General features: G+C 44.8%; 1 protein-coding gene across 1 annotated transcript in view; it reads right to left on the bottom strand.

The window, feature by feature from the left end:
* Positions 1-1,853: 1,853 nt before the first annotated feature.
* The window catches only part of ARTN (artemin), a 39,999-nt gene continuing 19,441 nt past the window's right edge, over positions 1,854-22,411 (bottom strand). Inside the window, exons 3-5 of the mRNA XM_040407376.1 lie at positions 5,783-5,847; positions 4,760-4,961; positions 1,854-3,317 (exon numbers count right to left, since the gene is read on the bottom strand). Coding sequence (XP_040263310.1) covers positions 2,893-3,317; positions 4,760-4,961; positions 5,783-5,847 — 692 coding nt within the window. The 3' untranslated portion in view covers positions 1,854-2,892. The remainder of the gene's footprint in view (positions 3,318-4,759; positions 4,962-5,782; positions 5,848-22,411) is intronic.

Raw genomic sequence — 22,411 nt, 5'->3', positions numbered from 1 at the left:
GCGGTCCGCAATGCACGGGCACCGACCGTGGGCCAGCCGCATGCGTATCGCAGACCCATTCACTAGAATGGGTACGCAATCCGTCTGTTCCGCAAAAAGATAGAGCAAGTTCTATCTTTTTGCGGTGCGGAGGCACGGAACGGAACCCCAGGAAGGACTCCGTAGTGCTTTCGTGTGGTTCCGTTCCGCACCGCATCACTGGATTTGTGGACCCATTCAAGTGAATGCACACGGCTGGTGCCCCGTGTATTGCTGACCCGCTGTATGCGGGCCGCAATACGGCAACAGAGGGGCAACGGCCATGTGAATGAGCCCTAATTCTGTATTGTGTGGTGCATAATGAGGGTAAGAAATAGATTCTATAGATGGTTGAAAGGTCAATAAACTATTCTACCTAATTTCCTTTTTGCTTACTCCATTTTTTAAGCTTTCCATTGTTTTCACAATCCATACAACTGTAACGCTCAGATGTTATTTTCAGTAAAGATTTTCATACTTAAAGTTCTGTATAATGACTGCGGTCACACTCTTCTAAATAATTGTTTCAGACAATTTTTTTCTCCAGGAGAAATCTATGGGTAAATGCCGCACCTAGCATACGACCCCATGGCATGATCCTGGCGTGATTGTGGTTGAGTACTGCGGGGCCGTACAAACATGCTATTTTTGAAAGAAACAAGAAGGACAAAAAATGCCAACTCTAACAAAAATACCAGGAACAAAAAAAAAAAAAACGCTTGTGCGTCCTGTGTTTCATATTTCCCATAAACCTTCAGCTAACATCTGAGCTGGCGTTTTACAGCAAAAAATAAAACTGTAAGAAATGGCAAGTGCAGAAAATTGTCTGTAAAAACCTGTGTGAAAGTACCTTTAGGCCCCTTTCACACGGGCGAGTATTCCGCGCGGATGCGATGCGTGAGTTGAACGCATTGCACCCGCACTGAATCCGGACCCATTCATTTCTATGGGGCTGTGCACACGAGCGGTGATTTTCACGCATCACTTGTGCGTTGCGTGAAAATCGCAGCATGCTCCTCTTAGTGCGTTTTTCACGTAACGCAGGCCCCCTAGAAACGAATGGGGTTGCGTGAAATTTGCAAGCATCCGCAAGCAAGTGCGGATGCGGTGCGATTTTCACGCACACGTGCTAGGTGACGATCGGGATGGGGACACGATCATTATTATTTCCCCTTATAACATGATTATAAGGGAAAATAATAGCATTCTGAATACAGAATGCATAGTACAATAGGGCTGGAGGGGTTAAAAAAAAATAATAATAATTTAACTCCCCTTAATCCACTTGTTCGCGCAGCCGGCATCTCTTCTGTGAGCAATAGGACCTTTGATGAAGTCACTACACTCATCACATGATCCATCACCATGTGATGAACGCAGTGACGTCATCAAAGGTCCTATTGCTCACAGATGAAGACAGAAGAGAAGCCGGGCTGCGCGATCAAGTGGATTAAGGTGAGTTAAATTATTATTTTTTTAACCCCTCCAGCCCTATTGTACTATGTATTCTGTATTCAGAATGCTATTATTTTCCCTTATAACCATGTTATAAGCGGAAACAATACAATCTACACTACAACTAAACCAAACCTGAACTTCTGTGAAGAAGTTCGGGTCTGGGTACCACAGTCGGTTTTTTATCACGCGCGTGCAAAACACATTGCAGCCGCGCGATAAAAACTGAACATCGGAACGCAATCGCAGTCAAAACTGACTGCAATTGCGTTCCTACTCGCGCGGGTTTGCTGCAATGCACCGGGACGCATCCGGACCTTAATCCGGACACGCCCGTGTGAAAGATGAATCCGGACACGCCCGTGTGAAAGATGAATCCATGTGTTTGCCACCAAAACAAACCAATTCAGATGAATGGAACTTATTTTCTGTCGCAGAAATTTTCTGCAACAACAAAATTGGCCGTGTGTGAAAGCACTCGTATGGAGAGATAAACTAAGTTATCCTTCCAAACTAGGACAAATCTCAGGAGCCTAGAAATCTGATGTTATAATTGCTCGCATTCGTCAGACTGGCGCCTGCGCTGGAGATAGTGTGTCCTGTTCAAAACTGTGGCTTATTTTTTCATTTTCGACAGTATATTAGCCCTGTAGGAATGTCAGTGGAATAAAAAATTTGCTATTTCATGTATTTTTGATCAGTAGGCGTAAAGGCATAAGCTGATATTGGTGCAGATTAGGGTGGAATAGGATATATTGTCTCACCTGATTTAGTAGCCCTAAGAAAACATTCAGAATGCAATACAGATAAGGTGATATCAAAAATAATAATAGAACACGCGCCTTTCTTCAGTGTTCGGAACTCGTATGCAGTGGTCTACGACGAAGGAGGCAAATTACACAAACTTACACCTTTTCTTACCCTTAGCTTTTCCCTAGTCCGGTTTCAGCAGCTTTATGACAGTTTTATGTACTTGTGTCTCAGTCTATAATATTGTAGTTGACGATTGGTGAGGATTACTTGGAGAACTTGGTGGAGCTTCCTTGATCTCCTACATTATATCCCTTCATGAGTCAAATCCTGCATTGGAGCTGCCGGGTTCTGACAGGTTTGTGCTGTGGTCTGTGACATTTTTCATCAGTATCAGTAGCAATAAAGCCACCAAGAATCTTCCACCCCTGTGAGAGGTTTTATTAGCAAAAACCCAATCCCGAGCTGGTTGTCCACCAAGTATATACATTTAGACAACTGAGGTGAAACGTGTAGGAGCAATTGGCTTCCATTTTTCCACTTTGTTCGAAATGCCTTGTTCCACTTGTGGCTTCTCTTTTTGGGCATCGGACTTCTCGACCTGCCCTCATGCCTCTTGGTCTGTTACCCGTACATTATTTCTTCTGCATGTTTGTTTTACAGCGAGCATCAGCTTCCACAGCTGCAATTAGCTGCTGACAACTTATCTACTATTTGCCACTCATTCCTGATATCCAGAAAGGACACGGGTTGATAACTGGTCGGCCTGCAGCAGGGCTGGCTGCTGACCCGTCTGTGGGAGCTGTGGGTGATGCGCTTGTTTTTGAGCAGAGTACTTAGTGTGATGTCGTAATTATTGGATTTTTGGCAGGTCCCGATGCAGTAATAAAATGTAATCAATTCGTCAGAGTCATATCCCAGCCCAAGGTCCCGCACTTTCACCTTCATGCTATGTCGGCTGCAGTCTTTGTTCCTATTACCAGTCTCACCTTTTCCAGGCTTCTTCTGCTTTTTACCAGTAGGAGAGCGTTCAGCACGAAATAGGACGTTATCTAGTACTTCATCGTCACTGTCGCCTCTGGAGGTTCTGTTCTCTGCAGTATAACGGTGACATGTTAGTGACATATATTTTCTCTATCAGTCTTCATGAGCCCAATCTGAGTCCTGACCATTCCTAATAGGGCTGCACGATATATCGCAAAAATAATCGAATCGCGATAATCGGCAAATGCGATATGGCGATTCGGCCGACCCGAAAATGCCGCGATTATATATGAAGGGGCCCCTATTGATAAAAAGTCCTCTGTCCTATTGATAACAGGTCCAGCCTCTGTACTTACTTTCACGATGAATGCCCTGCAGCGAGCGGGAGCGAGCGAGGTGGCCGGCCGGCGCGTTACTGACGTCACTTAGTCATGCTCCTGCTTCCTGAATTAAGTGGGAGGAGCGTGAAAGTGACGTCAGTCACGCGCCGGCCAGCTCGCTCTCTGCCGCTCTCTGCAGTGCATTCATAGTGAAAGTATAGAGGCTGGCCATTTTATGAATAGGAGAGTTATGTGCGCAGTTTAGGACACATGAGGGGACACATAGGGCCATGAGGGGGACCAGCATAAGATGCTATATGTGTGTCTTATGCTGGCCCCCCTCGTGGCCCCATGTGTCATAGCACACATCCCCTATAACAGTGCCATCCACAGGTCCCCCATAACAGTGTCCTCCACAGATCCCCCATAACAGTGTCCTCCACAGATCCCCCATAACAGTGTCCTCCACAGATCCCCCATAACAGTGTCCTCCACAGATCCCCCATAACAGTGTCCTCCACAGATCCCCCATAACAGTGTCCTCCACAGATCCCCCATAACAGTGTCCTCCACAGATCCCCCATAACAGTGTCCTCCACAGATCCCCCATAACAGTGTCCTCCACAGATCCCCCATAACAGCGCCCTCCACAGATCCCCCACATAACAGCGCCATCCACAGATCCCCCACATAACAGCGTCATCCACAGATCCCCCACATAACAGCGCCATCCACAGATCCCCCACATAACAGCGCCATCCACAGATCCCCCACATAACAGCGCCATCCACAGATCCCCCACATAACAATGTCATACCCAGCCGCGTCAGCGGCTCATATGAGAAAATCCAAGCAAATAGACCTCTAGCACAATTCCCTTAAAATATCGCATTGCATATCGTTATCGCAATTTTTAGGGCCCTAATCGCAATCGCACAAAATTCCCACATCGTGCAGCCCTAATTCCTAATATTTAATAACTTTCCAGTTGGACACCACCCTCCTGCATTCACTGCCCGTGCAATGATCGAGAGGTCTATGGAGTCTCCACACAAACACATAGAGCATCCATGGGCAATTCAGGTGCTATGTAGGGGACTGTATGACACCCTGTACAACTCATGTTTTGTTTCTTTCACTATTGATAGGGTTAATATGTCGGTTTTATTTCTATAGCATTTTCAGAACATACTTTATATTTTTATCACAGTTCTTCAAATAACTTAACTTACCGTACATAGGACTCTCTGGTGATTTTATGGTTTGTTCTAAATTCTCCTCTGCATGGATGTCCATGCTCCTGGGATCAATGGTTCCAAAACTGTCCGACTCCTGCTCTGCATTGGAATGCCCCTCCATGACTGGAGTGGGAGAGCCGGTGGTTATCATTGCTGACAGAAGCAGCAGGGACACTGCAAGAGTCCAGAGGGTTACCTGGGGAAAAGACAAGAATTAAAGAGGATTCCAGAAGATTCAAATAAAAAATCTAGATTCCTCAGTGTTTGATACCTTTTAATGGCCAGTGGAAAAGGTAATGATAAAATTGACACATTTTGCAAATTTGAGTATGATTTTTATAGTTAAAGGGGTCGTCTCACCTCAAATGTCGGTGGCATATTGTTAGGATATGCCACCAAGATCAATTAGTGCGGGTAACACCTCTGGAACGAAGCTTTCAAAGATAACGAGAGCGCACCACGCAGGCACGCCCAACCTCCATTCATTTATGTGGGAATGCCGAAAATAGGAGTGAGTGGAGTGGTGGCTGCACTTGCACTCTCGATTCATTTCTATGGGACTTTTAAAAATAGCCGAGTGCTCTGCATTTTGGGCGCTCCCACAGAAATGTATAGAGGGGAGCCGTGCATGTGCAGTGCACTCACCCCCAAACTTTGGTCACTCCGTTCTAGAGATAGGTGCGGGTCCCATCTCTGAGACCCACACCTATCTGACATTGGTGGCATGTCCTAGTGAGACAACCCCATTAACATCTCAGTATTATCTGCATATAATATTGCATAGGTTTGTAAATCCTTTCATTTACTTATCTGGTAGTGATCTTGAGTTATATCATACTCCAGTCACATCCAGAGCTACATTCAAGATTCACTTCAAGATCTGTCAGGTTACCAAGAAGTAGGTGGCTGGAGGATGGAATGGCTATGGCAATAAGTTTCTCTATTTTGCAGCCTGTAACCTTGGATAGACAATACTAATATAACTGCACCTATATTTCTGTGGTCACCGGCACTCACCTTACAGCTCCAGGGCGGGGTTGTCACAGACTGGGATCCTCTTCCCATGAACGGCTCGGACCTGTCTGCAAACATGACAGTATTGATCTCATTAGAAGTGCAGTTCTCATGCATGAATTGTCTAATGATAGATATAGAAGAGCTGAAATTATTCAACTCTTTGAGGTGCATCATTTAACAATTTTGATAGATTGTTAAGTAAAGGGAAGTCATGAATTTATTGTAGACTTATGTAGCTTAACAGATGTATGTAACTTGCAGTCGGGGTCTCCATTGATCCTAATTTTATGGACTATGAAAGGAAAACCCCCTTTAAGGATTCCTTCACTCACTAATTTATTTTGGCTTTTTTTTTGTGTGCTAAAAAACATCATAAAAACGGCTTGTTCGTCATTTGTCAGCAGCACATCGCCATACTTTAATAGTAGTATCGATGCCGACGACATGCAAAGTGAATGGGGGACAAACAATCGTAATAACAATCGTTCCTTCTCTTTTCACTTTGCATCATGAATTGGGAAAGGCTCTTTAAAAAGGCAAAAATCAATTTGTATATCGTCAATCAGCGCTGGCATCAGTCCATGTGAGCCTTATGTTTATTTGCTTCATTTACACTCACAGTCTTGGACAAAGCCTAATGAAACTGGAAGTGTCCCCTGCATGCACAGGCCAGGAATTTGTCCTCATGTTGATCATTCCCTATAGGAGCTTCCCACCTTCTGGAATGAAATCCATATTGTGATACATGCACATAACAAGCTGAAAGATGAAGTCGGGTCTTGTGATGTCTAGCTAGCAGAGGTAAAGGTGTTTGCTGGGTTCCAGGTATTGATGACCTCTCGTCACACCCAGTACTCCCACCAGCCTGCCGTTCCCAGCAACCTCTGGTGTTGGAACCAGCACTTTGAGTCCATATGGCTCTGTTCAAACCGCTAGTTTCTGCGCTAGAGGCTGCAGGATGGACTAGTATGCCGGGTGTCTGACCCCCACCGAACGATATTGAGGACCTATCCGGAGGATAGGAGCACAGGTCATCAATATTTAGAGTCTGGAAGTTGCCGTTAACCCTTTCTACCCCGGGCCAGTTTTCACCTTCCTGTCCAGGCCATTTTTTTTGCAAATCAGACGTGTCAATTTATGTGGTGATAACTTTGGAACACTTACTTATCCAAGCCATTCTGAGATTGTTTTCTCGTGACACATTGTGCTTCATGATAGTCATTAATTTGAGTCAATATATTTCACCTTTATTTATGAAAAAATCTAAAATTTACCCAAAATTTAGAAAAATTTGCAATTTTCAAAAATTTCTATTTCTCTGCTTTTAAAACAGAAAGTGATACCTCATAAAATATTTATTACATATGTCTACTTTATTTTGGCATCATTTTGTAAATATTTTTTTTTTTTTCGGACGTTAGCAGGCTTAGAATTTTAGAAGTGATTCTTAAAATTAGTAAGAAAATTTCCAAAACCCACTTTTTAAGGACCAGTTCAGGTCTGAAGTCCCTTTGTGGGGCTTACATAGTGGAAACCCCCCATAAATGACCCCATTGTGGAAACTACACCCCTCAAGTTACTCAAAACTGATTTTACTAACTTTGTTAACCCTTTCGGTGTTCCACAAGAATTAAAGGAAAATAGAAATGAAATTTCTAAATTTCATTTTATTGGCAGATTTTCCATTTTAATCCATTTTTTTCTTTAACACATCAAGGGTTAACAGCCAAACAAAACTCAATATTTGTTACCCTGATTCTGGGGGTTAAAAGAAACATCCCACATGTGGTCATAAACGGATGTTAGGGCACACGGCAGAGCGCAGAAGAAAAGGAGCACCGTATGTTTTTTGGAAGGCAGATTTTGCTGGACTGGTTTATTTACACCATGTCCCATTTGGAGCCCCGCTGATGTACCCTAACAGTAGAATCTCCCAAAAAGTGACCCCATTTTGGAAACTAGGGGATAAGGTGGCAGTTTTCTTGGTACTATTTTGGGGTACACATTTTTAATGGCTCTATATTACGTTTTTTGTGAGACAAGGTAACCAAAAAAATGGCTGTTTTGGCACAGTTTTTATTTTTTACAAGATTCATCTGACAGGGTAGATCATGAGCTATTTTTTTTTATAGAGTAGGTTGTTACGGACGCAATGATATCAAATATGTCTACTTTCTTTGTTTGTTTCAGTATTGCATAATAAAGCATTTTTGAAAAAAAAAGTTTATTTTTGTGTCTCCATTTTTTTCTTCAATTTTTTATTATAAAATCAGGGGCAAAGGGGATTATTCTTTTTTTACTTTAAACTTTTTTTTTTATTAAAAACAAATTTTTACCATTTTAATTTTTATGTATTAAATTTTTCTTTTTTAAAACTTTATTTCTGACAAACTTTTGGGGGTCTGATCCCCTCTGCAATGCATTACAATACATCTGTATTGTAATGTATTGTCTGTTAGTGTATTACACAGAGTAAACACTAACAGGTTGCCTAGGAGACGGGCCTGAGGCTGGATCTCCTGGGCACCTGTAGAAGGCAGGTCCCGATGCCGTGGAAGTCATTGGGCAGCCACTGCACGGCATCGGGCTGCCTTTTCACCCATCGGGTCCCCACCACAGCAGCGCGGGAACCCGATGGGCTCCCTCACCCATAGCAAACCCCTTCTATGTAGCGGTCAGCGTTGACCGTGGCATAGAAGGGGTTAATGCACCGGCATCAGTGTTTTCACCAATGCCGGCGCATACAGCAGGGGTCCGGCTAACTGGAACAGCCGGTCACCTGCAGCTGATCGGTTGGGCGCAGCTCCTGCACCCACCCAAACAGCGGACCGTAATAGTATAGCGCTGGACAGCAAGTCACGTCCCGCTGCGCCGTACTATTACGGCGCTGGTTGGGAAGGGGTTAAACAGCAGTCTGTATGTGGAAATACAGGACGTGTGAAATATTTGTATGTTAATAGTGTGAGCTGCAGTATGAATGATCTTGTAGGAATCTAGTTCTACTTTTTCTTCAGAAAAGGCACCATTTATGTCCATGACTGTGTCTAATATTTCAGCTAAAACCAATTTACAGGGATTGGCCAATGTCAGATGTTGATGACATCTGCAAAATGGGGCTTCCGAAGTGAAGGAGAGTGCATCATGCATGTGCAGTCTGCTCTCCATTCACTGCTGTGGGATTTCTGAATATAGCCGAGCGATCGCGCTTGTCTGTTTTCAAGCGTACCATAGTGGTGAGTGGAGAGCACGCCGTGCATAAATGGGCACCTCTCCGTAGCTGAGACAGCACTTGGCTATTTTTAGAACTTTAATAGGAGTGAATGGAGGGTGGATCCACTTGCACGGTGTGCTCTCTTTCACTTAGGGGGCCCGTCCTGGCGATAGGAGTGGTTACCAGAAGTAGGACCCGCACCTATCTGACATTGATAGCACATCCTAGCGATATGCCATCAGTGTTCGCCTTTGTTTGTGACAGCGTTCGTCAGACTCTGATGGCAGCCAAAGGATCTGCGGGCAAGGCTATGTCTCGCTTCTTCCTCCTGCCCCTCTGGAGGGGTCTGGGCTGGGACAAGTGGGGCAGCTCCATCCCTTATAACTGGCACGCTCCCTGGTATTACGGAGATGTCGTCAGGTTTGTGAGGGAACACCGACTGGAGGGCCTCAAGTCCGACTTGTGCAAACCAAAGACTATCCACAAGCTCATCGGGGCAAAGGATGCGGTGGTCAATTCCAGGGATCTATGACGACACCTTAGAAACAGTTTGGACTAATGTGCCGTCAGACAGGTTAACCAACGGGCACAAAGACTTGCCATTGATGGCCATACAGGGAGGACTGCCAATTTGGTCATTCATGCACGCCAGCAACCTGTGCAAAACCCGGTACTGCCCCAGATGCCCTTTCGTGGAGGAAACATCTACAACCTATTTTGGGAGTGCCCCTTTGCGCAGGACCTGTTGGATGCCCTGAAACATGAACTCAGAGATTCTGTGCCCAGGAACAGCCTGCAATACACTTCGGTGCTGTACAGACTATTTCCTGGGATTCATACTGTTGGAGCCATCCAGGAGGCCTGGTGCCTTATGAACTGTTTTAAGGACGCTATATGGCTTGCCAGGATCTGGCTCATACTCAGGAGGGAGAACAAGTCCGTCCTGAACTGCCACAGGCTTATCCACAGTCTGCTGCGGGATTACAACATCTTGGACATCGACGACGAAGAAGAGGACTAAACCCCTCTCCTCCCGTTTGTTTCTGTCTTCTCAATAAGGGCTCGTGTGAAGCCTGTGCCCATGCTGTGGATCGCAAATTGCGGTCCGCTAAGCACGGGCACCTGCATTCACTTGAATGGGTCTGCGATCCCTCCGTTCCACAAAAAGATAGAGCAAGCTCTATCTTTTTGCGGTGCGGAAGCACGGGACGGAACATCAGAAAGCACTCCGTAGTGCTTCCGTAGTGTTATGTTCAGCACCACCGGACTTGCGGACCCATTGAAATGAATGGGTCCGCATCCGTGATGCGGAATGGCCATGGAACCTGGCCCGTGTACTGCGGATCCGCAAATGTGGTCCTCAAATAGGGGCACGGGCTTCACACGGTCGTGTGAACGAGCCCTAAAGCTGAGGGCATGTAATTTCCCCTCCCTATCCCCTCTCTTCATCACTGTCTAAATGATTTGTTGGAAGGTTTTGTGATTGAACAGGTATGCTAGTATAGAATGCATTGTGATATATAGTGTAGGCTAGCCTGTGCTTTACAGAACAATGCCATGCTTGCAAAGAAATGTGTAAGTATTAAGTGCTGCCTCGTGGCCTGCGCTGCGTCACAGTACTAAAGTATGTATGTATGTATAATGATTGATTGTAAAAGGTGTTTAAAAAAATTATATAAATCAGTGTCTGAGATAGGAATAATAGGCAGTGCCTAAAGATACGAGATTGACACCTCACAGAGATCACAAAGGATCCAGAACGAGTTCTGAAAGTGTTAAATGTGACAGAACAGTAACTCCTGATACGGGCGTGTTCTGGCGCTGTATAAAAATTTATATGAACAGTGTCTGTGACTCTTTATTGATGCATATAATCATAAAGATGGTCATAAGCGCTTACCTAGCGTGGACATGCCACGTGCAGGAATAATGATGGACCTTGTGCACACTGTGTTGTCGATTCAGGAGAAGCATATTTGTTTCAAAAAGAGGATGAGGTCTCAAATTCAAATGATTTATGTGGAGAGCGCCAGGAGTTGTAAAAATTTCATTAATACTGCTGTTCAGTCACAAAACACAACAGAAGCCACTGTGTAATATGAACGTCGTTTAATAGTCAATTTACAGTCATCTGAATTTAGCCTGCAGTGTAAAGAATGGATTTTTTCATTGTCATGTCTTCTGTAATTGTGTTTGTTTTATTTATATTTGTATAACCTTGTTTATTTGCATGCCTCCTTTATTTGCACTGCCGACCTGAATTAGAAAACTAGAAAAAAGCTTTATACCAGGAGGTGCCATCATTCTGAACATGAGCAGAGTCTTTTATCAGGGCTCTGTCACCTGACTTCTGGTTCATGATTGAATTTAATTTGCAGGTCACTCATGAACCTGCTAACTGGAAATATCACAGTTCTCTGCCAAGAGCAATTCACACACATTTCTCACATTTCAGTACAAATATCTGTCCCTTGAACATTTTATGGAGATCCCATCCATAGTACATGGTGGAAATAGTGCACTACTCCATCCAGGCAGCACCTCCTCACAGTAAACCCAGATTGGAGTATATGTAGTGAGCAGAAAGGGATGCAAATGAGCTGTTAACAAGCTCCGCCTCTGATGTCACCAGATGTAAGGCAGCTATCCTATAAGTCAGTGTTCAACCCTTTAACTAGGCCTTGAGACATGACTTGGATAATAACTAAACCAGCATCTCATCTGCAGACCAGTTCTCTCTTCTCTGCACTGATGAGAGGCAATTATCCTGGAACAGCTGTCTGCTGATGAGGTGCTGGTTTAGTTATTATCCAAGTCATGTCTCAAGGCCTAGTTAAAGGGTCGAACACTGGCTTATAGGACAGCTGCCTTACATCTGGTGGCATCAGAGGCGGAGCTTGTTAACAGCTCATTTGCATCCCTTTCTTCCCAGAATTCCAAAGGACAATGTATGGCCTTTAAGTCTCCTCACGCCGTCTAAGGCCTCTCTCCCCAAGGAGAAATAGTACCCCCCCCAAATGTAGTGAGTAACACCAAGCAATATATTCTATGAGGAGAAACACAATACTCGCTGTTCAGAGAAGATTCTTTTAGCACATAGTAAAACTCTGTCACTTATTAAAGATGAATAGCGCTGAATTAGGCCTCATGCACACGACCGTTGTTGTGTTCCGTTCCGCAAAATGGGGTTCCGTTGTTCCGTTTTTGTTTCCGTGTGTCTTCCTTTAATTTTGGAGGACATCCAGACATAAAGGAATGTAAAAAAAAGTCTAAGACAGGTTTGCCATGCAAATAATAGGAATAAAACGGACGCGGAGGACAATCTTGTGTGCCTCCGCGTTTTTTAGCGGTCCCATTGACTTGAATGGGTCCGCGAACCGTTTTCCGTGGAAATAATAGGACAGGTTATATTTTTTTGACGGACTGGAACCACGGATCACGGACATAGATGTCAAACGGTGCACTATCCGCATTTTCAACAGCTCCATAGAAATGAATGGGGTCGCACCTGAAACGCTAAAATTGGCGGAACAGACGCGAAAGCAAACAACGGTCGTGTGCATGAGGCCTAAATCCTGAAATAAAGTAGGAGAGGAGTTTGGAAAATTACTTTTACAACTTTTGTGCTACAATTCACACAGGAAAATGAACCCCTGAAGGCTGTTCTGTCACAGGATATTTACAGCATCTGTTCTGAACGCAGGCTGTACTTTACAGTGTCTTAGTCCCCGGGTCAGAAAGGTTAATTGCAGATTGACATCCTGACCTTTCCTTCATAAAACCAGTAGCAGACGCAGCCATTCTGTTCACAAAGTTAGCCTAACTTTATTCTTTGAGACCAGAGGCAGCAATATCACAGGTGACGGCTATCCCCCCTGCGTCCAACATTAACGTGCCAGCATGACTGTACTGAATGGACAGGTTTTTCCTTTTGGGGATAAGTTATATGTCTCTTGCACCAGTTACACACAAAAACAAAGGATCAGAGAACTCAAACCCTCCTGATCCCGGAGTATAAGCCTCCCCATAGACATTGCATTGGATTTAAAGGGGTTATCCCACAAGAGCTATTACTATGGAATGAATTGGGCATTTCAAATAAAGTATCATTGCAGTATACATGCTATAAAATACTGTTCTGTTTTTCTGTACTTTTTTCCTCTGGTAGTGCCCCTGATGTTTTTCCTGGCCCACTTCTCTTGCATTTATTGATGAACTAGACACGCTCCATACTGTTGTAGTGATCTCCTAGTGAAGCAGCCCAGACACCTTTCATTCATTTATTCTGCCCTACTTCTAAATTCTGGATATAGCTATACTGTATCTGTCTAGACAGTGGAGGCGGAAGTTGGGGGCAGCCTTATATACCATAGTGCTAGGGACGAAGACAGAGCTTTCGCAACTGGGGAGCCGGGGTTAGCAAGAGCCAAGGGTCTCCTAGGAGATAAGTGCTTGTGGTCCATGGGACAAGCTGCTGTCTGCCCACAGAAAGTGAAGAGGCCATAACTGCAGAGACATGAGTAAAAACACTAAAAAGGGTGATAATTACACTGGAGAACAGCATTTTTTAATCAATATAGTTAAAATAATAGTGTGCATTACTCCAGATATTTATGTTATTTTGTGAGATAACCCTGTTAAAATATTCTGTCTGAAGCCTGCCTCAGGCTAGCTTCACATTAGCTTCTAGAGATCTAGCAGGCTGTTTCAGCAGGGGACAGCCTGTCGGATCGCTCTGTATTCCGGCATTACCAGAAGCTTGAAAGTCACCGTCTAGCCTCAGACAGGGACCCGCCGAGATCCGGCTGTAACCCGGCAAATATGCAGAGAATTAGCCAGAAGATGAAGAAACGACGCCCCACCCTGTTGGACATCACTTAGAGCTCCAGTGCCATTGATTGACGTACTGTACAGCATACCGTGTTTTAATAATAATTTCTGTAGGAAATGTTTAATTCTGTATGTGGTCAGAAATATGTTCATGGGAAAGGGTATGACCACACGACGTGGCTTCAGTTGAGTACCGCTGCGGTTGTATGGCCCGTAGCTGCCTCTGATCAAATTAATGAGACCGCACTATTCATTGGATCTGTATACCGCGCAGCCATTAACAATACAGACCCAATGGGCAATGCTGTCTCATTGGTTTAATTAGAGGCAGCTCTGCAGGCGGTACGACCACAGCGGTACTCGAACGCAGCTTGTGGTCATACCCTAAAGATGGATTACCACAAGATTTTGGAGGTACACATTAATGCGATGGGACTTTCAGCTGTCGGTACATAAGTCATCCGTCATTCAGAAAAGTCCACAGGCAGTAGGTGTACACCGCCTGGGAAAAATACAATCTGCATTTCTAGGAAGTGGCAAGTTTCCCAAATTACATTTTAGAAAATGTAGGGGGATGGGGGGAAGGGGGGTCATCAAACATGAATGTGCCTTCTAGGCAGTATCACCCAGCAGAGTAAACAGATCCAAGGCAGACGTCTTGTCCTTCATGCTCTGAGGACAAGGCAATAAAGGGGAGGTCTTCAGTTCTACACAGTACCCCTTATTATTTCATACAGTGCTCTGTAGGGGAGGTCTCAGCCTTAAAGGTGTTTGGAGTCTATATATTCATAACCTATGCTTAGGAGAGGTCATCAATATAAGATCGTGGTGGTCCGACACCCGGCATGCCAGCTAAACAGTTGTTCACAGCAGCTGCCATTCATTTAAATGTGAGCTGAGATGCAGTAACCCAGCACAGCCACAGATCTGTCTGTATCCATCTGTGTTATTCCCGCTACCGACAGCTGCCGAGAACAGCTGATCAGTGGGATGTCGGACCCCCACAGATCTGAAACTGATTACCTAAGGATAGATCATCAATACCATACAACCCCTTTAAATCACCTCTGCTACCATATTGCTGAGAAATGTAGGGGAAAGTGGAATCCAGCTCATTTGCCTCATACGCCTATTTCCAGTGGCCAACATTTACTAATCCTGTCAAAATTGTGGACACTTAAAGTAGTCTAAAGCTGCACCAAATATATCCCACTGGCTCAGACTGGATGTTGAATCTGGTGCAAGGCTAGACACTTCTGTTGGACTATATACCACCTGTTGTTGGGCTTAGTTTCCAACAGAATTTCTTGGCAAAATTTTGATGTAAATTTGGTGCCTTGCCTTTTTTTAAACCTCTAAACCAGCGGTTCTCAACCTAGGGGTCGCGACCCCTCTGGGGGTCGATCGGCCCTTTCCGGGGGGTCGCCTGAGGCTTCCTATTGTGGGTCCAGGCCCGTCGCTAACAGACAGGCAAAACAAGCAATTGCTTGGGGCCCCGAGCTGGTTGGGGCCCCGAGCTGGCCCAGGGCCAAGCAGAGCCGGTGCTTGTTTTGCGGCTGAGTAACTCAGAAGATCCGATGGTATATTCTAACCCCCAGGCGTTCCCATGGTGACAGGGACGCTTGCCTGGGGGTTAGAATATACAGGGCCACGCAGCTCACAGCAGTATATTTATAAACTAATCAGTAACTACTTTAACTTTAATCATTGCTCATTGCTGAGCTCTTTACTTGGATTATAATTTATTTGGATATGGGATATCTTACTTTGTCTTAGCTCCGGTAATAGCAGGCAGTGCGGGGGCGGCGCTCATTCACTGACGTCACGCGCATGCGCCGCCTAGTGGGAGGAGCAGGCGCGTGACGTCAGTGAGTAAGCGCCGCCCTCCGCACTGCCTGCTATTACCGGAGCTTAGACAAAGTAAGATATCCCATATCCAAATAAATTATAATCCAAGTAAAGAGCTCAGCAATGAGCAATGATTAAAGTTAAAGTAGTTACTGATTAGTTTATAAATATACTGCTGTGAGCGTCGGGGAGGGAGATCTGTGGATGGCACTGTAGGGGGATCTGTGGATGGCAGTGCCATCCACAGATCCGCCTACAGTGCCATCCACAGATCCCCCCTCCCCTAAACAGTGCCATCCACAGATCTCCCCCCTAAACAGTGCCATCCACAGATCTCCCCCCTAAACAGTGCCATCCACAGATCTCCCCCCTAAACAGTGCCATCCACAGATCCCCCCTAAACAGTGCCATCCACAGATCCCCCCTAAACAGTGCCATCAACAGATCCCCCCTCCCCTAAACAGTGCCGCACTGTTTAGGGGAGGGGGGATCTGTGGATGGCACTGTTTAGGGGGGATCTGTGGATGGCACTGTTTAGGGGGGATCTGTGGATGGCACTGTTTAGGGGGGATCTGTGGATGGCACTGTTTAGGGGGGAGATCTGTGGATGGCACTGTTTAGGGGAGGGGGGATCTGTGGATGGCACTGTTTAGGGGGGGGATCTGTGGATGTCTTTGTGATTAATTACTCTGCTTTAATTATGTTCAATTTGTAGCAATAAAAATACATCCTGCATATCAGATATTTACATTACAATTCATAACAGTAGCAAAATTAGTTATGACGTAGCAAGGAAAAAAATGTAATGGTTGGGGGTCACCACAACATGAGGAACTGTATTAAGGGGTCACGGCTTTAGAAAGGTTGAGAACCACTGCTCTAAACCATGTCTATTTCTCAGTAAGCCACGTCCTGGTAGTAAGCAAGGTGCAGTGTAATTGTGCAGAAGGTTTGGGAGCAATCACACGTGGGCCATTATGTTCTGTGGCAGTAGGAAAGATTTGGGGGTTCAAAACAGGATCAATTCCAGTATTTATTTATTTAATTTTAATAATGATCTTTTGAAAGTCCCCATAAATCCAGCTGGCCATGCATTTAAAAAAAATGTAGTATTACATACAATTACAGGCAGGACAGTCAAATTTATATTTAGCACTATGTAGTGATCCCTCAAGATACAATGGCCTCAGGATACAATATTTCCAGCATACGGTGGTCTTTTCTGACCCAACATACCAAACTCAACATACAATGTCTCGGACTCGGATCCATCCAATCCAGGCCCCTTCTCTGGTAAAACAGCCGTATTAGTTGCTAGTTATCAGCTATTCCTGACTGTTATATGTAAGGACTAGTGTTGATCGCGAATATTCTAATCGCTAATTTTTATCGAGAATATCTAGAATATAGTGCTATATCTTCGTAATTGCGAATATACTAGATTTTTTTTCATCAGTACCCATGATCCCTCACTGCTACTTGCTTGTGGGCCAATGAGAAGGCTGCAATATCTTTGACTTTAGGAGTAGTGTTGATCGCAAATTTTCGTATCGCAAATTATTTTATTGCAAATTTTCCGATGGACGATTTTCGCAATCAAGAAAATAATGACTGGAGATCACGAATTCTCGAATTTGCAAATATATGACGAATATTCGCCCAAATATTTGTGAAATATCGCAAATTCTAATATTGCCCCTGCCGCTCATCACTGGTAAGGACTTGTTTTATCTGTCATAGTTATCTGCTTATTTTTCTTAAATCTTCATTGTCTCTTATATTGGATGGCATTTTGGGGCTTTGGAACCGATTACTCAAGTTACAATGGTTTCAGCATAAAATGGTCGTCCTGGAACCAATGAATATTGTATCTTGAGGGACAGCTGTATTATGGTTAATATGGGGGAGTATCAAGTGGGCCCCTCTCTATGAGGTCTATTTGTCTTAATGCGACATATGGAAAAGGTTTATCCCTCTGTAAGGTAAATGTGTAGGAGTAATCCAAATGATTCGATTTTTACTAAATCGTGCACCCTGTTGCCTGTATGTACACTGTCAGACTTTTCTAGACGTTCCCACGCCAGCCTCTCTTATCGTAATTCTACTTTACAGGAGTTTCCACTCCTTATTCTGGGCTCTCACCAGTGCCTGATCAGATCTGGCAGCTGGCAGAGGTTCTCACACTGAGGAGCTGTCAGCACTGGGATGACAGATGCCTTCCTTCTATTGTTAGAGGTGTGTACTGCACGTGTGCAGATGGCTCAGTCCTGGTTTTATCAGCATCAGTCCTCTCATCCAGTGTCCTAAATATTTCCTCAAGAGGTTTCAGTCTGTGGCTTTTTACCCTCTACAGTCCTGACTGCTCCTTCCAGATGCAGGTGGAGTTCACACAGACTGGATAAATCAGGGGTGGGTACATTCCCGGAGCACCTCCTATGAGGAAACTGTCATTAGAGCTTGTGTAAAATTTCCACACAGTAAAGATGCTCTGTGCACACTGTACCTCCTCTGAGTGTATATGCATTTAGAGAGGCATAACTACAGGGTGGGCCATTTATATGGATACACCTTAATAAAATGGGACTGGTTGGTGATATTAACTTCCTGTTTGTGGCACATTAGTATATGTGAGGGGGGAAACTTTTCAAGATGGGTGGTGACCATGGCGGCCATTTTGAAGTCGGTCATTTTGAATCCAACTTGTTTTTTCAATAGAAAGAGGGTCATGTGACACATCAAACTTATTGGGAATTTCACAAGAAAAACAATGGTGTGCTTGGTTTTAACGTAACTTTATTCTTTCATGAGTTATTTACAAGTTTCTGACCACTTATAAAATGTGTTCAATGTGCTGCCCATTGTGTTGGATTGTCAATGCAACCCTCTTCTCCCACTCTTCACACACTGATAGCAACACCGCAGGAGAAATGCTAGCACAGGCTTCCAGTATCCGTAGTTTCAGGTGATGCACATCTTGTATCTTCACAGCATAGACAATTGCCTTCAGATGACCCCAAAGATAAAAGTCTAAGGGGGTCACTGGATATGCGAAATTGCTACATGATGATGTGTTTCCCTCTTTATGCACTGAAGCTGGCACGTTCCCTGAGTTTTTCCAGCAAGATGGTGCACCACCACATTATGGGTGTCAGGTCCGAGCATTCCTAGATGAACAGTTTCCTGGAAAGTGGATTGGTCGTCGTGGGCCAGTTGAATGGCCCCCAAGGTCTCCCGATCTGACCCCCTTAGACTTTTATCTTTGGAGTCATCTGAAGGCAATTGTCTATGCTGTGAAGACACGAGATGTGCAGCACCTGAAACTACGTGTACTGGAAGCCTGTGCTAGCATTTCTCCTGCGGTGTTGCTATCAGTGTGTGAAGAGTGGGAGAAGAGGGTTGCATTGACAATCCAACACAATGGGCAGCACATTGAACACATTTTATAAGTGGTCAGAAACTTGTAAATAACTCATGAAAGAATAAAGTTACGTTAAAACCAAGCACACCATTGTTTTTCGTGTGAAATTCCCAATAAGTTTGATGTGTCACATGACCCTCTTCCTATTGAAAAAACAAAAGTTGGATTCAAAATGTCCGACTTCAAAATGGCCGCCATGGTCACCACCCATCTTGAAAAGTTTCCCCCCTCACATATACTAATGTGCCACAAACAGGAAGTTAATATCACCAACCATTCCCATTTTATTAAGGTGTATCCATATAAATGGCCCACCCTGTACAATTCATAGGGCCCCACAGCAGCCACTATTGGAACCCACTGTTTCGGCAGAACACATTTGTGCCCACAAAGTAGATCGTGCATTATAGCAAGCCATCAACCACTGTACAGCAAAAAAAATAAAAATTTTTAAATTGTTCCTGCACCTGACTGGACGCCTACAGTCCCCGACACCACAGCAGCTGCACCTGACTGGACGCCTACAGTCCCCGACACCACAGCAGCTGCACCTGACTGGACGCCTACAGTTTCCGACACCACAGCAGGTGCACCTGACTGGACGCCTACAGTTTCCGACACCATAGCAGCTGCACCTGACTGGACGCCTACAGTCCCCGACACCATAGCAGCTGCACCTGACTGGACGCCTATAGTCCCCGACACCACAGCAGCTGCACCTGACTGGACACCTACAGTCCCCGACACCACAGCAGCTGCACCTGACTGGACACCTACAGTCCCCGACACCACAGCAGCTGCACCTGACTGGACGCCTACAGTCCCCGACACCACAGCAGCTGCACCTGACTGGACGCCTACAGTCCCCGACACCACAGCAGCTGCACCTGACTGGACACCTACAGTCCCCGACACCACAGCAGCTGCACCTGACTGGACGCCTACAGTCCCCGACACCACAGCAGCTGCACCTGACTGGACACCTACAGTCCCCGACACCACAGCAGCTGCACCTGACTGGACACCTACAGTCCCCGACACCACAGCAGCTGCACCTGACTGGACGCCTACAGTCCCCGACACCACAGCAGCTGCACCTGACTGGACACCTACAGTCCCCGACACCATAGCAGCTGCACCTGACTGGACGCCTACAGTCCCCGACACCACAGCAGCTGCACCTGACTGGACTCTAACTCCTACAGTTGCATCAGAAACAGATAATTGGACCCTTTAAAATTGTAAACAGTAAAACTATGAAGGTGCACAAAATCATACAAAACCTTTATTAAATAATCCCAAATTACATTAAAAAGTTAGAATTAAATCTGCGAGAGATATCATGCATGTTACAAAATCTTCTGCATTGCTGTGAAACAAAGCTGAACACCCCCTAAAGGAAAGACTCTATATAAAAAAATATAACCTGTCCTATTCTTGTCCGTTTTGCGGACAAGAATAGGCAGTTGTATTTATGGCTGGCCTTGCCGTTCCGCAATTTGCAGACCGGAAAACACACAACGGTCGTGCGCATGTAGCCTTAATTACCGCTGAGAGCTCATTTTGTACCCGGCCAGCGTCAGAGAGGAGGACTTGGGCAGCCCCCAGGGCATTGGCTTATGGCCAGTCCGACCCTGCACCTTCCAGCATGTTCCATACACTTCTGTGGGAGCTCAGAGAACAGCCAAGCAAGTATGCATGCTGGGAGTTGTACCTGGCCCGTCTCAGCCGTGTACAATACTGTGTATGTTTATTTTATTTTTTGCAGTAATAATTTATCCTGAAGTAGCCGCTTCTCCTTTACATCATCGCTATGTTTAGCTAGTTGAATAGCATACATGACACACAATCATTCATAAAACCAGTGAAATGCAATCATTGCTGGTGAATGGTATAAATAGAGAATGCATCACGGCTCTTATATGTGCGCTATCCACTCATTCTTAGGCTACATGCACATGGCCGTATGCGTTTTGCGGTCTGCAAATTGCGGATCCGCAAAAAAAACGGATGACGTTCCGTATGGCATCCGTTTTTTTTTTTTTTTGCGGATCCATTGTAATAATGCATATCCTTGTCCGCAAACTAGAAAAAAATGGGACATGCACTATTTTTTTTGCGGAGCAACGGAACGGACATTCTGATGCGGACAGCACACGGTGTGCTGTCCTCGTTTTTTGCGGACCCATTAAATGAATGGGTCCGCATCCTATCCGCAAACAAAACGTATCGGACACGGAAACAAAATACGGTCGTGTGCATGTAGCCTTACACAGCTCGACACAGAATTCAGCCAGTAGGTGGCAGTGCGATTTCTCGGTAAATGTGTTCCCATGTAAACTGCGTCCTGCACAGCCTGTGTCACTTCGCTATTAATAAACTGGCACCGCGCTTTCTGCCAGGGGTCAACATAAAATTCAGGTTCACTCTCTGCATGGTTCCCATAAGAATCTATAACCAAAATAGGCCAAGAGATAGGAAATACGAGGCACCAGACATCCCCAAATGAATCTAATACCGATCAAATAAATAGACAAACACCACGGGTTTAATGCTATGGTGGACATGTTGTCCTGTTTGCTCCCACAGTATGGAAAGTATCGTCATATATGCGGTATACCAGTAAATGCATGCACGTTTCGCTGATGGGCAGCTATTAAAGGGGTATTCCCATTTCAGACATTTATGGCAAATCCACAAGTTACAGAAACAGCATATTCTAACCCCCTCAGCCTATTTAGTAGTCCTGACTAGTGTTGATCGCGAATATTCTAATCGTGAATTTTTATCGCGAATATTGGCACTTTGAGAATGCGCAAATATCTAGAATATAGTGCTATATCTTCGTAATCGCGAATATTTTAGATTTTTTTTTCATCAGTACCCATGATCCCTCACTGCGTCTTGCTTGTGGGACAATGAGAAAGCTGCAATATCTTTGACTTTAGGAGTAGTGTTGATCGCAAATTTTCGTATCGCAAATTTTCCGATTGCCGATTTTCGCAATAAAGAAAATAATGACTGGAGATCTCGAATTTGCGAATATATGACAAATATTTGCTAAATATTGCGAATTCGAATATTGCCCTTGCCGCTCATCACTGGTCCTGACTCCTGACCACCTTTTAACTGCAGCTTCCAAATAGAATTGGGTCAGTGGGCCCTTCTAGAGGTAGGTTTGGGTGCGCTAGTTATCAGAAATGTATAGAACATCTGAGATGGGATATCCCTTTAGGTCATATTGTTACATTCTAATTGGATATTTGTGAATTTACAGCTAGCAGCGATTGGCGTTACTGTGTCCGAGCTTGTGCCCAGCAGA

The sequence above is a fragment of the Bufo bufo genome, chromosome 9 (genome assembly GCF_905171765.1).
Source record: "Bufo bufo chromosome 9, aBufBuf1.1, whole genome shotgun sequence".
Classification (NCBI taxonomy): Eukaryota; Metazoa; Chordata; class Amphibia; order Anura; family Bufonidae; genus Bufo; species Bufo bufo.
This window is presented reverse-complemented; position numbering and strand designations above follow the sequence as displayed.